The following is a 15,575-nucleotide window of genomic DNA, read 5'->3' as shown; positions in this document are numbered from 1 at the left end:
GCCACTGCACTCCAGCCTGGGTGACAGGGCAAGACCCTGTCTCTAAAACAAAATAAATAAATACCAATTATAGAAGCTGCTAGAAATCATGGTGAGAATTCCTGATACAGTCCTGGGCCACATACCTTCCCCACACTAAGCCCTTTGACTCCCCACAGCTCTGTGCTGTGGCAGAAATCGCCTGTGCTCCCTGAAATACAGGTAGCCAGGGACACTGACGTGGGATTTAGAGGAGGAGGTCTAGTCTCGAGGCCCGCTGTTATCAGCTAGGTGACCTTTCTGAGCCTTAGTTTTCTCATATTTTTTATAGGGACAGGGTCTTGCTATGTTGCCCAGGCACGTCTGGAACTCCTTGGCTTAAGCAATCCTCCTGCCTTGACCTCCCCAAGAGCTGGGATCACAAGGGTAACCACTACACCCAGCCTCCTACTTTGTAAAATAATATCTACAGGCTGAACATCCCCAATCTAAAAATCAGAAATCTCAAAAACGTTTTGAGCACCAACATGATCCTCAAAGGGAAGAATCACTGGAGCATTTCAGATGTTCAGATTAGAAATGCTCAGCCTGTGAGCAGAAAACAAACATCCAAGTCCAAAATCCAAATCACTTCTGTCCCCAAGCACTTCAGACAAGGAATACTCTCCTCAAAGGTAAATGAACACCGTTGGTTTTTTTGTTTATTGTAGAGATGGGGTCTCCCTATGTTGCTCAGGCTGGTCTTGAACTCCTGGCTCAAGTGATCTCTGTGCCTCAGCCTCCCAAAGCACTGGGATCACAGGTGTGAACCACCATGCCAAGCCCATGAACATTATCTTAGAAGACTGAAAGCAGCATAGCAAAGTGGAGAAAATACGGCTTGTGGAGCTTGCAGACTTCATTCAAAAGCCAAGCCAACCCTGCTGCTACTGAGAAGTTAGGTGGCCTTGAGCAAACTCCTCAATCCCTGGTGCCTCGGTTTCTTCGTCTGCAAAATGGGCTGCTAATATCTTCATGGAAGGACTATTGTAAGACTGGAGATATTAATAAAAATAATGACACTCGGCCAGCAGTGGTGGCTCACACCTGTAATCCCAGCACTTTGGGAGGCTGCGGCAGGGGGATCGCTTGAGCCCAGGAGTTTCAGACCAGCCTGGGCAACATGGTGAGACTCCTATTTGTACCAAAAATAAAAATTAGCCAAGCGTGGTAGGGCGTGCCTGTAGTCCCAGCTACTTGGGAGGCCAAAGTGGGAGGACCTCTTGAGCCTGGGAGGCAGAGATTGCGGTGAGCCGAGATCATGCCAGCGTATTCCAGCATGAATGACAGAGTGAGACCCTGCCTCAAAAAAAATAAATAAATAATAATAATCCATAACATCTGAGAGCCTACTACGCACCAGGAACTGGACAAAGAGCTCTGTGATGGCTTAACTCAGTTTTCACAGCATTATGAGGTCAATACTATTACTACCTCCAGTTTACAGCTGGGGACAAAGACTTGGAAAGTCTGTCACCTGGCCAATGTCACATGGCTAATGTGGCAAAGTCAGGACTCAACTGTAGCCACCCAACTTTAGGGTCCAGAATTTAGCCCTGGTACTAGAAATATTTCTCTTGTACAGTGTCCAGGTAAAACCCCTGGCCACAGCAGGTATCCAGCATGATTTAATGAGGGAAGAGAAAAGACTCTGGAAATGGCAGCCCTCCACACACATAAGGTTAGAAGATCATGATGAGGTGGACAGAACAGAGTTTCAGCATCCTGGCAAAGAGAAACAGAATGAGCAAAATACAAGTGCTTTGGGACCCCACAGCTCCAACAGTCTACACGTTTTATTTCAAGTTCATCTTCTGAGGCCAGAGAGGTGACGACGGTGAGAACACATGAGCTAAGAGAAAATACTGCCTCCCTTGGTGGCAGCTCCCCATGATCCCAGGACCCACCCACATCCTCACCCAGGGTGGGAGCGGTTTTACAGATAAGGGCCAGTTCAGAAGCTGGGTCCTGGACCCTGGTCTCTTTATCTTGAGTACTATGCTTTTTTATCAAAAGTACTATCCCACACCAGGAATGCCAGCCCCAGCCGGGAAGGGCTGGATTCCAGCTGATCTGCTCTTCCTATCTCGGGCCCTCTGCTCCAAAGTCCTTCCAGCCTCTACCTTTAAGAACCTGCCCAACACCTCTCCTGCAGGACATAGTCTGATTCTCACACCAGAGGGAATTCCTTGCCTCGGAGAGCTGGCGGAGCCTGTCTCTCCAGCCTGGCCCTGCAACCTCCCAGCCACCTGGCCCTGGGCACGTCCCATAACCTGAGAGGAGAAATGAGGCAATGCACGCTGCCTAATGCATGGCACTGTTGCAAGGAGGTCCTGATTAGACAATGTAGGTTAAAGCAGTTCACAAAGAATTTCTAAAAAGAACACTGTGGCTGGGTGTGGTGGCCCACACCTGTAATCCCAGCACTTTGGGAGGCCAAGGCAGGTAGCTCACCTGAGGTCAGGAGTTGGAGACCAGCCTGGACAACAGGGTGAAACCCCGTCTCTACTAAAAATACAAAAATTAGCTGGGCATGGTGGTGGATGCCTGTAATCTCAGCTACTCATGAGGCTGAGGCACGAGAATCACCTGAACCCAGGAGGCAGAGGTTGCAGTGAGCTGAGATTGCGCCACTGCACTCCAGCCTGGGTGACAAGAGTGAAAGTCTGTCTCAAAAAAAAAAGTATACTGCAACACCGTGATTTTCCAGCTGCTTTAACGTAAGTGCCAGCTCTGTGGTCCTTATCGCACCCATCACAGTGCCTGGCATAAAATGCAATCATCACTAACAGTACACAGCTCCTATCCCCCAGGGGCAGTGCTGGCGAGTTTATAATCTCTTCCTCATTCAATACAAAAGCCTGCCTCCATTTAGCAGATGAGGAAACTGCGGCGGAAAGAGGTTAAGGTCTCACGCAGGGCTCACCCAGCACTAGAGCGTCAGCCTGATGAAGACAGCATTCGTGTATTTTCTTCATGGCTGGGGCCACAAACCTTAAGATAGTGTCTGGGAAACTGCAGGTAGGGCCTAAGGAAATATTTGCTCAGTGAGTCAATGATGAAGATAAGATTGAACCCAGTTGTTTGTTTTTTTTAAAGAAGGAATCTCACTCTGTCTCCCAGGCTGGAGTGTAGTGGCACAATCTTGGCTCACTCCGCCTCCTGGGTTCAAGTGATGAGGCAGGATGCCTCAGCCTCCCTAGTAGCTGGGATTACAGGTGTGTACCACACCCTACTAGGTTTTGTATTTTCAACAGAGACGGAGTTTCGCCATGTTTGGCCAGGCTGGTCTCGAACTCCTGACCTCAAGTGATTCAACCATTTTGGCCTCCCCCAGTGCTAGATTTACAGGCATGAGCCACTGTGCCTGGTCCTGAACCCAGTTTTTAAAAATGTAAAACTAATTCCCTGGCCATGGTACAAGAACTGTGTTGCATGAATATCTGCTTTCATGTGTGAAGGCTGTAACTGTTACCCAGCTTGGAACAGGGCATCGGGACTTGATGTGGACTGCATGCTTTACCGTGCTCAGCCTTGGAGAATGACTTTTCCATGTCGCTTGTTCTCGCCAAGACAGCCACAGCCTTGGACTAGAACTTACGTGACAGACAGCCCCCACTGGTGTCAGCACCAGCCCAGGGTGGTCCTGGGGTACAAGCTACGGCTGCAGCTGGGACTGGGTCCGCTGCAGACACAGAGAATCAACAGGGTTCTGGTCTGAGAACAGTTCCTGATCCTGCCCCTTGCCAAATCTAGGGAGTCTCTGAAGGCAGTGGGCCTGTGCCCCTGGAGCTCCCTCAGCCCAGACCTGACCTGGCAGGTCCCCACTTAAACCTGGCCTGGGGCATCTGGAGTCTGAGATTGAGCTGAGGGTAACTGCAAGAAAGTGATTCTGGCTACAGGACCCTCAAGTCTGGAGAATGACATTTCCATGTGGCTTATGGAGATCAATCTTGGAGCGACAGGGACGAAGTCACTTAGGTAGACCTTCCATATCATTTTTTCCTATGTACATACCACTGTACTATTATATCGTGTTTTCTTTTAACTAGTCCATCTTTTTCACTTAAATTTTTAAAAGGCAGCTTCATGAAAGGGTTAAAAGAGCAACAGAATAAGACTGTGGCCCGTCCAGAGACTCTGCGCCCATTAGCACACAGCCTTCCAGGCGGCCACAGCCTTAGAAGGCTTTAAAATGCCAGTTCTAGGTTGGGCACACTGGCTCATGCCTGTAATCCCAGAACTTTGGGAGACCAAGGTGGGTGGATCACTTGAGTCCAGGAGTTCAAGACTAGCCTGGGCAACACAGTGAATCCGTCTCTATAAAAAATAAATAAATAAGGCTGGGTGCGGTGGCTCAAGCCTGTAATCCCAGCACTTTGGGAGGCCGAGGCGGGTGGATCACGAGGTCAAGAGATCGAGACCATCCTGGTGAACATAGTGAAACCCCGTCTCTACTAAAAATACAAAAAATTAGCTGGGCATGGTGGCGCGTGCCTGTAATCCCGGCTACTCGGGAGGCTGAGGCAGGAGAATTGCCTGAACCCAGGAGGCAGAGGTTGCGGTGAGCCGAGATCGCGCCATTGTACTCCAGCCTGGGTAACAAGAGCGAAACTCCATCTCAATAAATAAATAACTAAATAAGTAAATACAAAAATTGAGTGGGCGTGGTGCCTCACACCTGTAATCCCAGCACTTTGGGAGGTCAGGAATTTGAGACCAGCCTGACCAACATGGAGAAACCCCCCTCTCTACTAAAAATACAAAATTAGCCGGGTGTGGTGGCGCATGTCTGTAATCCCAGCTACTTGGGAGGCTGAGGCAGGAGAATCGCTTGAACCCCAGAGGTGGAGGTTGCAGTGAGCTGAGATTGCACCACTGCACTCCAGCCTGGCTAACAAAAATGAAACTCCATCTCAAAAAAAAAAAAAAAAAAAAAAAAAACGAAAATTAGCCGGGTGTGGTGGAGGGCACCTGTAATCTCAGTTACTCTGGAGGCTGAGATTGCAGTGAGCTGAGATCACGCCATTGCACTCCAGCCTGGACAGAAGACCAAGACTCCGTCTCAAAAAAAATTAGCTGGGCATGGTGCACACCTTTAGTCCCAGCTACGCGGGAGGCTGAGGTGGGAAGACTGCCTGAGCCTGGGAGGTGGAGATGGCAGTGAACCTGATTGTGCCACTGCTACTGCACTCCAGCCTGGGCAATACAGTGACACCATGTCTCTTAAAAAAAAAAGAGTTCCAGCTCTGCTGTTGCTTGCTAATGACCTTGAACATCCAGTTCTTTATCTGTAAACTGCTGTCATTCTCGGAATACCTTCTGTGAAGGTCAAATCAACAGCAGATAGAGAGGGGTCTCAGAAAACCCGCGTAAGAGATTATGAAGGGAGAGCTGAAGCACAATCTAGCAAGAAGGCAGAACCCAAGGGGTGCCCCAGAACGCTGCGAGGAACCTGCCTCTTTCAGCCTGCGGTCCCCGTGCAGGACGCTGCCTGGAATGGTGACAGAGGAGGGATAGAGAGGAGGCTGAGAGGCGGCACTTACGATGTCTGAATTTTGGTGAACTCAGGGACTTCTTCTTTTTTCTTTCTAAAGAGGAACAAGTAGGTTACAAGACCCACGATGAGTGAAATCAGAATCATGTCCGTCATGCTGAAAAGAGACACTTCTTCGGCCGCTGCCTCGGACACAGTGGAGCTGGTGTCCACGTTGGAGTCCCCCATGTTGATCATGGAACTGTCAGGAGAGAGACACAGCAGATGTCAGCGGGGGGAGCAGGGTGCCCCTGAGGCTGGCTGGGGTGGCCACCTGAATGCTGGGCCACATGCCCCTGGGGCTGGGTAGGAGGAGGGGCTCACACAACCAGGTTCCTGCCAAGAGAGCCACAGCCTTGGCCTGGAGCTGACACAACAGACGGCCCCCAGTGGTGTCAGCACCAGCCCAGGGTGGTCCTGGGGTGCAATCGAAGGCTGCAGCTGGGACTGGGTCCCCTGCAGACAGAGAGAGTGACAGCCACTGACTCTCAGTGTGCTGGAACATCCTCCAATCCCACAAGGACACTGCACAGAGTGGGGGCGGGGTCCATGAGAGAGGGGATCACTGCAGCAAACCCTTTCCCCAGCTGTATGGCTGGCTGGGATTATCCCAAACCCTGCATGTTCCAAAACCAGCCCTGGCCCTTGAGTGGCTCCTGATATTCATGAACCTTGAAATATCCTGCCTGGCAAGAGTGTCTCTGGATTCCCGATACCTTAGGCCATGAAGGCAGTTCCTGCTAACAGTGAGGTTTACGGTGAATGCCTGGGCGTTTTTCTTTTAGTTTTTAAGAGGCAGGGTCTTGCTCTGTCACCCAGGCTGCAGTGCAGTGGTGCAACCAAAGCTCACTGTAGCCTCAAGTTCCTGAGTTCCTGGGCTCAAGGGATCCTCTCAGCCTTCCAAGTAGGATGTCTAGGACTACTGGGGTGTGCCACCATACTAATTTTTAAAATTTTTTCTATTGACAGGGTCTCACTATGTTGCCCAGGCTGGTCTCAAACTCCTGGGCTCAAGCAGTCCTCCTGCCTTGGCCTCCCAAAGCACTGGGATTACAGGCGTGGGCCCCTGTGCCTGGGGTTTTGAATCGAGCTGTGTCAGTCTGATGTCTGTGGGTACTGGAGACGGAGTAGGTAAGCCTTGAGACCCAGGCGCTCCATGCCTACGTGACTGACCCATCAATAAAAGCCCTGGACACCTTGGCTTGGGTGACCTTCCCTGGGCGTCGTCTTCACACGTGTTCTGACACGTCGTTGCTGGGAGAATTAAGTGTGATCAGCGACGATGGAAACACACGTGTGACCCACTGGAAACTGGTGTCTGGTCTCTCTAGACTCCGCCCTACATGCCTTTGACCTTTGCTGATTATAATTTGCATCATTTTGCTGTAATAAGCTGTCACTGTAAGCAAAAGCTTTTCTGAGCTCAGTGAGTCCTGGTGCATCATTGAATCAGAGGTGGTCTTGGGGAAGCCTCAAGTCACTAGTCTAGTCCCTACGAAATATGCTCAACTGGTCCTTCCACCACTGACACCAGGTAGTCAGATCTGACATGAGTCAACAAAGCTCCAAGTGACAGTCCATGAAACATCAGCTGCTGCTGCTTACCAAGGAGGCTGGGCTCAGACTGAAATCAACATCATTCCATTTTGCAATCACGAATATGACCTACTGTGTTTCTTTCACCACAACCAGAGCACCCAGACGCAATCAGGAATGCCTTAGTCATGTGTCAGCAATTAGGCAATGGGAAACTAGGTTCCAGCTGACTTCCGATGGCTGTCACTGTCACCAGGAAACCACAGGGCTGGTCTGGGAAGCCAGGGCATCTGAGGGTTCTGAGCATCAGTCCACCCCTATACAACCTGCTGGGAACAGGCCTGTAAGCCTGGGTCTTTGCTTTCTCGCTAATCTGAGATGCTTTTCAAATGGCTTGAGTTAGTCTCAGTTTAGCTTTTTTTTTTTTTTTTTTTTTTTTGAGACAGAGTCTCTATCTGTTGTCCAGGCTGGAGTGCAATGGCGCAATTTGACTCACTGCAACCTCCGCCTCCCAGGTTCAAGCGATTCTCCTGCTTCAGCCTCCCGAGTAGCTGGGACTACAGGCGCCAGCCACCCCACCTGGCTAATTTTTATATTTTTAGTCAAGATGGGGTTTCACTATGTTGGCCAGGCTGATCTCAAACTCCTGACCTCAGGTGATCCACCCGCCTCGGCCTCCCAAAGCGCTGGGATTACAGGCGTGAGCCACTTGCCTGGCCTCAATTTAGCTTTTTTGATATAATATTAAAGGACAAAGTGAATTCTGTTGTCCCCAGAGAATACTGTTTATATTTAATCTTATCAACACATTTAACATTTACTCAATGCTACTCATACCAGGATCTCTGTCAAGCTTATGAGCCACCGGTCACACTTCCATGGAAGCAGACAGAGGGGGCATGGGATCTGCTCTGACGGGTGCTAACAGGGCCTGTCCCGCAGAATCATGAGGCAGCAGGTACTCAGAGGCTGACCGCAACCAGCTGGGAGCTGTCACCCATCACAAGGCAGCAGCTGATACGCTTGCGCTCCCTGTTCTAACTCCCCAGGTGACCTGGTCCTCTCATTTTCCAGAAGAGGAGATCTAATGCCCATGAAGCCAAGTCCCTGTTTCTCGACACAGACCCAAGCTGATTGTATAACTCATGGCGGTTTCTATTAATTAATCAACCACGCTGGGAGAGAGGTTAGCGGCACATCTGTACCCACATGATCATCACGAGAGACTCCTGATGGATGGGACTTTCCCCACACAGCAGCCAGGGGGATGCTTTAAAAAATCAGGTCAGGTCCCCTCCCTGACTTTTTAATCAAAACCAGGGATCCTGGGATTGATTTTTGTTTGATCAAAACCCTGAGATGGGCCAGGGCGTGGTGGTTCATGCCTGTAATCCCAGCACTGTGGGAGGCCAAGGCAGGCAGATCACCTGAGGTCAGGAGTTTGAGACCAGCCTGGCCAACATGGCAAAACCCTGTCGCTACGAAAAATACAAAAATTAGCTGGATGCCGTGTCGCGGGCCTGTAATCCCAGCTACTCCGGAGGCTGTCTGGAGAATCGCTTGAACCCCAGAAGCGGAGGTTGCAGTGAGTCGAGATCGCACTACTGCACTCTAGCCTGGGCGACAAAGCGAGACTCCATCTTAAAAAAACAAAAACAAAAAAAACCCTGAGATGTCTTCACATCATACTTAGAACAAAAACCTAAAGTGGCCAGGCACGGTGGCTCATGCCTGTAATCTCAGCACTTTGAGAGGCTGAGGTGGGCAGATCATGAGGTCAGGAGCCAAGCGCAGTAAACCGATATCGCACGACTGCACTCTAGCCTAGGCAACAGAGGGAGACTCTGTCTCAGAAAAAGCCCCAAGACAAACCTAAAGTCCTTACATAGCTCATAAGGCCCATTACGACCTGGGCCTTAGACCCACTCCCATCACCCACATTTCTTAGACTCCCCTTCCTCACACCTCACAGGTCACACTGGCCTCCTTCTGTGTCAGGGCCTCTAGGTCACACTGGCCTCCTTCTGTTTCAGGGCCTCTAGGTCACACTGGCCTCCTTCTGTGTCAGGGCCTCTAGGTCACACTGGCCTCCTTCTGTGTCAGGGCCTCTAGGTCACACTGGCCTCCTTCTGTTTCAGGGCCTTTATACACAGCCATCTTGTTATTTGCAAAATTCACTCCCTCATTTCATTCAAGTTTCTGCTCAGATGTCACCATTACAGAGAGACTTTGCCTGAGGACAGAATCTACAACCGCCCCTTGGCTACAATCCCCACCCTCTGACCCCTCAACAGAGCTTATCCCTAACCTGACATATTAAACATTTCCCCCAACCCCGCCTATTTCCCTGACTAGAGGGTCAGCCCTTCAAGGGCAGGAACTTGGCTTCATTCACAGACTGGCATATAAAGGGCATTTATGTCCATCAGTCGAACAAACGTGAACAGAAGGCAAGAACCCTCCGATTTTTGGGTACCTGGATTGGCAGTGCCTGGCACATGGACTACGGAATGCCTTTATAATCTGAAAACCACACTGCAGCTCCATCAGGACACAGTCTGGGAGGCTGACTCGATCCCCTCCCCTTCATGCTGCCTGTCTCTAGCACCTGCACTCACAGTTTCTTTCAGGCCTTCCCCGAGTTCCAGAGTCAGGACCACACATTCTTGTGCCTCTAAGGAAACTAACACGCAACACCAAAGAAAGCAACAGGAGCTGCTCCTTGAGGCCATGAGTGACTCCCTGCAGGCAATGGCTGTGGGCCTCAGCCCTGAGAGCCCCCGCCCCAACCAGCATGCTGGGCACTCCCAGCGCTCAGCCTGGAGGCTCCACAGACTGAGAATGTTCCCAGCAGCTTTGACTCTGAAGTATCAAATGACTTCTGACGGAAGACCTGTGTGGTGGGAAGGACCCAGCCATCACTTTATCCAAGGCCCTGACTACAGATGAAAACACAAGGGGTAAGCAGCTTGTCCGAGGGGCGAAACGAGAAATAGGTCCAGCCTCCCAGCAGGCTGTGTTCACCACCCTCTACTTAGGACATGGGTCTCTCTCCCACTCCGTGTGAGCTCGAGGGAAGAGCAGCATCTCAGGCACCTCTGTGTCTGGCATGAGGTGGGAAAGGAAGGACTCACAAAAAGGAGGTTAAGCTTGGAGGAATCCCAGGATCCACGCAGCGTGCCTGGGTATGAAGCCACGAGTGAGCCCCCAGGTTAAGAAACATTAACCATTTTCCCCTCGATGCACACACAAACACCCACCCATCTCTCCAGTCCCACCCAGAGGTGCTCTCTGGCTTGCACCTCTGCGGTCCTGCCCCAGAGCCTGACAGCTGTCTGAGATGCCCTTTCTCTCAAAGCTTTGTACTCATTCTCCAGACCTCAGCTCCACCAGCCCTTCCCCAGCACACGCTTCCTCGGCACAGAATCCAGTGCGCAGTAACTACGCAAGAGAATGAAGGGAAATCGGTGAATGCACTATGACATGTGCAACCTAAAATGTGCAGAAATCAAAAACACAAAGTGCAAGGATTTAAAACACATGTTGGGGCCGGACACGGTGGCTCATGCCTGTAATCCCAGCACCTTCAGAGGCCGAGGCAGACAGATCACTTGAGGTCAGGAGTTTGAGACCAGCCTGGCCAACGTGATGAAACCCCATCTCTACTAAAAATACAAAAATTAGCTGGGTGTAGTGATGCGCACCTGTAATCCCAGCTACTCCGGAGGCTGAGGCAGGAGAAGTGGTTCAACCAGGGAGGTGGACGTTGCAGTGAGCTGAGATCGTGCCACTGCACTCCAGCCTGGGCAACAAAGCAAGACTCTGTCTCAAATAAATAAATAAAATGCATGTTGGGCTTGTCGTGTGTTCTATTTATTTATTTATTGAGACAGATCCTCTGGAACAGAGAAAATGTTCATCATCCATGGAGTCCCTGGTATCTCAGCAAATTTTTCATGGTATCCACAGGCCAAAAAAAAAAATGCCTAACACTTCCATATATAAAGTAGTTAGGTCCAAACAATCACCGCAAAGCCAGCTTTGCAAAGATGTAAAATCCTAAGCAGGAACGCAGCCAAGATCTCAGGCTGGAAATGTGAGCTGTTGCAAACTAGCGCTTCACGTGGAGTTCACAGTCTTGAGGGTCTGCCGCATTTGAGAATGAGGCACGTGTGAGTTTGTTGCAGTGCCCTGGCAGTTTGGGAGCCACTTCTGCTATACCAAATACTGTGATGGGAAAACTCCAAATGTCTCGACTGACCACTCTCTTCCAGGTCAGGTGGTCCCTACAGGCACTCCGAGGAGGTTCTGGGAGCCTGTGTGAGCCTTCCGCCCTGAAAGGTCTTTCATCTCGAGTGTAAACCTTCAGCAAAAGGAACAGGGGACAAGGCAGAGCTCATGGGGCCAAACTCAGTTCGGTCCGCAACCTCAAACAAGAACTAGACCAGGCTCTTGCCACAGCCCCGCCACACCAGCTGGCTGAGATCCTAGACATACCCCTTACCAACAGAAGGCTTTGATGTGCTCATCTATAAAATCAGGCACAGAGCTGGGTGCGGTGGCTCACGCCTGTAATCCCAGCACTTTGGGAGGATAAGGCGGGCAAGGTGCTTGAGCTCAAGAGTTTCAGACTAGCCTGGGCAACATGGCAAAACCCCACTTCTACCACAAAGTACAAAAACTAGCCAGGCTTGATGTTGTGCGCCTGTAGTCCCAGCTATGTGGCAGGCTGAGGTGGGAGGATCGCTTGAGCCCAGGAGGTTGAGGCTGCGGTGAGCCATGCTCGCATCACTGCACCCTAGTCTAAGCAACAGGGTGAGATCCTGTCTCAAAAAAGAAGAGGCACAGAAAAAGGCATATGTCAAAATAGTAGCCAAACAGATCTCCCTTAGAGAAGATCTGACTTGATTTATTATTATAGATTAGGTCTCTATGTAAGTTTTCATTATTAAATACAACAGACGGAGAAGGGTAAAACTAGGCATTTATAGCTTGACCACAACTCCTTGTCTATTTCAGTAGCTGGCTGGTTCCCGCCAAGGTAGCGATCAAGGGCAGCAGCTCCAGTCTTGCATACCACCAAGCAAGACTGGACAAATAAACCAGGGGGCACACAGGCCGGGGACACTGGAGGGAGCTTCACCAGCTTCTCTAAGGGAGAATGACGCAAGAACACAGGGGCTGTCTGTGTAACCGTTTGCGACACTGGAACAGGTTATCTTCCAGAAGTGTTTGCAGTTTTGCATTTACTGTTTGCAATTTCTGGTCAGTAAACAAGATTGAACAGCCAGCTCGGCACCGATATTGGGGTCAGACACCCCAATCAAAGCAGTAAGAAGGAAGGAAGGAGAAACCATGTAATTTACTTAGCCCTTCAGCTGACTGTCACTGGCATGTCACAGCCCCCTACACAAGGCTCTGGCATCCACCCTCTGACCACAGGGGGAGCAGGTTTATTCGGGTTTACAGACCCCCTCGGGCAAGGTTTAGTGGCTTCAAGATGAGGGAAAACCCTCGCAGAACCATACCCTACTGCTGCCTAACAGCTCAACCGCCAGAGACTGAGAGGTACTCAGGGAACACTACACTCTCCAGGGTGACCTGTTAAAAAGCGGTGTCCAAGAGTAACTCAGATACACACAGCTGGAGTGCCCAGGAAGTGTATTATCCATACTGAGATGTTGGTGTAGATTTCCTTTTTCTTTTTTTTTGAGACAGTTTCACTCTTGTTGCCCAGGCTGGAGTGCAATTTCAGCTCACCACACCTCCGCCTCCTGGGTTCACACAATTCTCCTGCCTCAGCCTCCTGAGTAGCTGGGATTACAGGCATGTGCTGCCACACTCGGCTAATTTTGTATTTTTAGTAGAGACAGGGTTTCTCCGTGTTGGTCAGCCTAGTCTCGAACTCCCAACCTCAGGTGATCCACCTGCCTAGGCCTTCCAAAATGCTAGGATTACAGGCGTGAGCCACCGCACCTGGCCTGGTGTAGATTTCTTTGTGTTTATCTTGTGTGGGGTTCGCTAACCTTCTTGAATCTGTAGATTTATGTCTTTTGCCAAATATAGCAACTTTTCAGCCTTTTTTTCGTTTTTTGGAGATGTCATGGCACAATCATGGTTCACTGCAGCCTCAACTTCCTGGGCTCAAGGGATTCTCCTAACTCAGCCTCCTGAGTAGCTGGGACTACAGGCGTGCCTCACCACACCTGGCTAATTTTTGTATTTTTAGTAGAGATGGGGTTTTCCCATGTTGCCCATTCTGGTATCGAACCGCTGGGCTTCTGCCCGCCTCTGCCTCCCAAAGTGCTGGGATTATAGGAGTGAGCCACCATGCCCGGCCGCCATTGTTTTTTAAATTACTTTTCAGCCCCACCCTCTCTCTCTCCTCCTGGGACTTCGGGGTGACATGAAAGGTAGACCTTTTGTTATTAGTCCCACCAAATCCTGAGGCGTTGTTCATTTGTTTTGTTTTGTAAATCTAGTTTCTGTCGTTGGGTTTAGGTAATTTCTACTGTTCTAACTTCAAGTTCACGGATTCTCTCTCGTGTCTTCTCCATTCTGCTGTGGAGCCATCCATTTGGTTGCCTATTCTGGCTCTTGTATGTTTCGGTTCTGAGACATCCATTTGGTTCTTCTTTACGTCTTGTTTAATTCCAGCATCTGTGTCATCTTGATGCTGGGTCTGTTTAACTGTCTTTTCTCATTCAAGTTGAGAGTTTTGTGGCTCTTGGTATAGTGACTGATTTTTATTGTACCCTGGGCATTCTCAATACTTTAAGATCCTGAATCTTATTTAAATCTTCTCATTCTATTTTATTTTATTTTCAAGACAGTCTCTCTTACCCTGGCTGGAGTGTAACTGCATGATCTCAGCTCACTGCTACCTCTGCCTCCCAGGTTCAAGTGAATCTCATGCCTCAGCTATCCGAGCAGCTGTGATTATAGGCCCATGCCACCACACCTGGCTAATTTATGTTTTTGTATTTTTAGTAGAGACAGGGTCTCACCATGTTGTCGGGGCTGGTCTCAACTCCTGGCCTCAAGTGATCCACCCACCTTGGCCTCCCAAAGTGTTGGGATTACAGCTGTGAGCCACACCCGGACTCTTTTATTTTATTAAATATTCTCTGTCACCCTGCTGGTAGGGAAGGAAGGTATTGATTCACTGCTGTCAGGCAAGATTCAGCCTTCCTCCTGGGCCTCTGCTGACAAACCCCAGCCTGGAGACAGAAGAGTACCTCATTATTACTCCCCAGATGGTCTCCACTGACACACTGGGTGGGGCTTCCTGTTTCTGCCAGGTGGTGAAGTCCTGACTTGCACTGGGTCCTCCTCTGTCATTTCCAAAGAAAGTAGGTTTCCTTGCTTCCTTGAAGAGTTGAGATGTCCTTGGCTATTTTTTTTAATTTGATAATTTTCCCTCCTGCAAATTTCTCTTAAAAGATGTCGCAGGTATGAAATAAGACGGAGCCACAGGAGCAGCACAGCCCTTTGGACTTCCCTGCAATTTCTATACCATTCACTCGTATCTTGGAAGCATTTAGAGGGAAGCCACTAAGAGGGTTTAAGAGCGCAACGCCTTGGCTCTTGATGAGTCTAAAGACATGACCAATACTTCTCCGCTGCTTACTTGGAAAGTCAATACCAAGTTTGAAGAATTAGCCTGTAACAACTACAAATAAGAGCATTTTCACAGAAGTTAAGGAAACTTCAGTACAGTCTGAAATGGAATCTGCTTAGATGTGTTATAACGAATGTGAGGGACAAAAAAGGCTTGGCTGGAGCCTGTGGTTGTTCACTGTGTTATTCTCCAGCAGACCCTATGCAAGAAGTGTGAACCGGCCAGGCGTGGTGGCTCAAGCCTGTAATCCCAGCACTTTGGGAGGCCGAGGCGGGTGGATCATGAGGTCAAGAGATCGAGACTATCTTGGTCAACATGGTGAAACCCCGTCTCTACTAAAAGTACAAAAAAATTAGCTGGGCACGGTGGCGCATGCCTGTAATCCCAGCTACTCAGGAGGCTGAGGCAGCAGAATTGCCTGAACCCAGGAGGCGGAGGTTGCGGTGAGCCGAGATCGCGCCATTGCACTCCAGCCTGGGTAACGAGCGAAACTCCATCTCAAAAAAAAAAAAAAAAAAAAAAAGAAGTGTGAACCTACTATATGTGATTGAACAAGGGAATGTCGACAGGATCTGCCTCTTGTGGACTTAAGCTAAGTCAGTCTTATGAATTTTTGCCAAAAATAGAAGCTGAATATCCTAACTGTCCTACCATAGGGAAGTTCAGCAGCCTAGCAGTGGTCAAGTCTGGTGTGACTAGTTTGAGCTCAGAGTGAATACTAAAACTTTTCTAAACAAGAAGAACTGAAAAAGTATGGCCCTCTCATTCTAAAAAAAAAAAAAAAGAAGGACAAGAAAAAAGAAAAGAAAAGGAAGAACTGCCCTCAACCACTATTACCAAATACGAAATGGCTTTGGAAATTAG

The 15,575-nt window shown here is 49.5% G+C and overlaps 1 protein-coding gene and 1 non-coding gene across 6 annotated transcripts in view; both read right to left on the bottom strand.

Annotated features, from left to right (window-relative positions):
* POR (cytochrome p450 oxidoreductase) overlaps positions 1-15,575 on the bottom strand; it is a 91,663-nt gene that overhangs the window by 24,553 nt on the left and 51,535 nt on the right. For all 5 annotated transcript variants that reach the window (XM_035280287.3, XM_035280282.3, XM_035280306.3 and 2 more), the window contains exon 2: positions 5,565-5,756. In XM_035280287.3, the coding sequence (XP_035136178.2) occupies positions 5,565-5,756 (192 nt within the window). The remainder of the gene's footprint in view (positions 1-5,564; positions 5,757-15,575) is intronic.
* On the bottom strand, positions 14,532-14,666 carry LOC118151942 (small nucleolar RNA SNORA14). Its single transcript, XR_004740334.1, has one exon. It is a non-coding gene; the product is annotated as a small nucleolar RNA SNORA14 (small nucleolar RNA).

Source organism: Callithrix jacchus, chromosome 2, assembly GCF_049354715.1.
Source record: "Callithrix jacchus isolate 240 chromosome 2, calJac240_pri, whole genome shotgun sequence".
NCBI lineage: Eukaryota > Metazoa > Chordata > Mammalia > Primates > Cebidae > Callithrix > Callithrix jacchus.
The sequence above is the reverse complement of the archived record's forward strand: the minus strand, read 5'-3'. Positions and strand labels throughout refer to the sequence as shown.